Below are 1778 nucleotides of genomic sequence, written 5' to 3'. Positions count from 1 at the left end.
TTGACTCGGACTCCCCAGCCGCAACTGATATGTGTGTGTGTGTGTGTTTATATACGTGTCCATAACCTAACACACCAGCTCCAACTCCAACTCCAACTCCCGACTAGCTTTGACAGCCATACAAGGAAGCTTAACCAGCGATTCGAGTGTTTCGCCTGACTGTGACTTTGATGTTGGCATTCTTCGGTTCCACTGACATTTTGGTTTATGCTTTTGTTAATTTGTCAAGAAATTTGCTCTGCGTTGCATTTGCCAAATGCCAAATTTAAAATAGCTTTAAAATTATAATAATACATGTTTATCGTAATTAATCAATTACTTGTAGTTTTAATAACAGTAACAGGCGTTTTGTAAATTTACTTTCTGCAGTAGGATAATCGATTTTCAGTCATTCTTCTATTTAAATATATTGACCAAAATAATTCAATTATTTAAACGTGTCTTTCTGCTTATCAGTTAAATGAAATTAAAAAGCAGCACGATTCAAAAACAGCTTTCAATACAATAATCTTCATGTCTAAATCGTGAACTAGTAAAGTAAACTAATTAAAGTATTCCATAGAATATTGGATATAAATAGAGAATAAAATTTGTACAGATTCATTCAGTTCGAGTTAGTAAAGTCGAAAAGAAGTTCTAAAAAATGGCAAAAATGACCCCAAAATGGTTTACCCCATGTGTTCTCTTTACTGTAAGTATGAACGAAAGTCATATAGAATAATCTAAATTACAACTTCTTTGGATTTTGTCAGCTTTTGGTGTTGCCATTAGTTACCAGTGCTGGATTGGGTGCATTGGGTACCATACTGGGAGATGTTCTAGGCGTCGTGCAGGACCTACCTAGTGTTGTAACGAATCTGTTGAGTAATTTACAAATTGTGAACGACTTGTTAACAACTGTGGATACTGTTCCGTCTATTGTTTCCAAGACTTTAAGTGAAGTGGAAGACTTGTTGTCAAGTATCACGAAAGACACATCTCAAAATGAGATATTGTCAATTTTAAATAACGTGTTGAACTTGTTGTCAAGTATTTTAAATGTTGTCCCTGGAATTGTCCTACCTATTATCAGCGATTTGACTACTGCATTATCAAAACTATTGTCAACTCTTTAAAAACTTTCTAATTGCAATACATGCAAAATTATAATCAAATATAGCAGCATATAAAAAAATCAAAAATTTATTTATTTTCTTTCGTCTAAAATTGCCTATTAATCGTATTGGATCCATAATACGATTTGATTCCGTCTAAGACTCGACCAATGTCTATAAACTACAATAACCTACAGTTGAGGAAGTCGTTGGTGAAATATGTAGGTTTATTTTTCTTAAGAATTTCCAAAAATGAAGCAAATTATGAATTCCCAATATGTGTACGATTCTCAGTGACATTTACTGTACGTCACACCAATCGGAAGATATTGAATTGTACTTTACAATGCTAATGGTTATGTGTAAATTATCAGAAAACTATCTGATCTGCAAGTGATTTATAATAAAACATACGATTTTTCTTTTATTCTTAATCAAAAACTAGTTCTTAATGTTTAAATATATTAGCAAAACTAGATCCATACAATGTAAACCCTAATATAAACACTAATTTAGCTAGTTGGTTGCTTTGCCTAGTTCCAACTTTGCCCCAAGTGTCAAATTAGGCAAAAGGTAAAACCAATGCAAGATCAAATCAAATGCTTAAATGTAAAATTACAAACACACACAGGCACACTAACCATAGAATTGCTGCTGGGCAATAGGTTGCTAATTTTCTGCGAA

General features: G+C 32.8%; 1 protein-coding gene across 1 annotated transcript; it reads left to right on the top strand.

The window, feature by feature from the left end:
- The first annotated feature begins 624 nt into the window (after positions 1–624).
- Positions 625–1185, top strand: LOC26529246. Its single transcript, XM_015177103.2, has 2 exons — positions 625–691; positions 753–1185. Exons 1-2 carry the CDS (start codon positions 644–646, stop codon positions 1113–1115), a joined length of 411 nt encoding a protein of 136 aa, XP_015032589.1. The 5' UTR covers positions 625–643; the 3' UTR covers positions 1116–1185.
- Positions 1186–1778: the final 593 nt, after the last annotated feature.

Source organism: Drosophila willistoni, chromosome 3R (assembly GCF_018902025.1).
Source record: "Drosophila willistoni isolate 14030-0811.24 chromosome 3R, UCI_dwil_1.1, whole genome shotgun sequence".
Classification (NCBI taxonomy): domain Eukaryota; kingdom Metazoa; phylum Arthropoda; class Insecta; order Diptera; family Drosophilidae; genus Drosophila; species Drosophila willistoni.
Note: the sequence above shows the minus strand (reverse complement) of the source record. Positions and strands in the feature narration are given on the sequence as shown.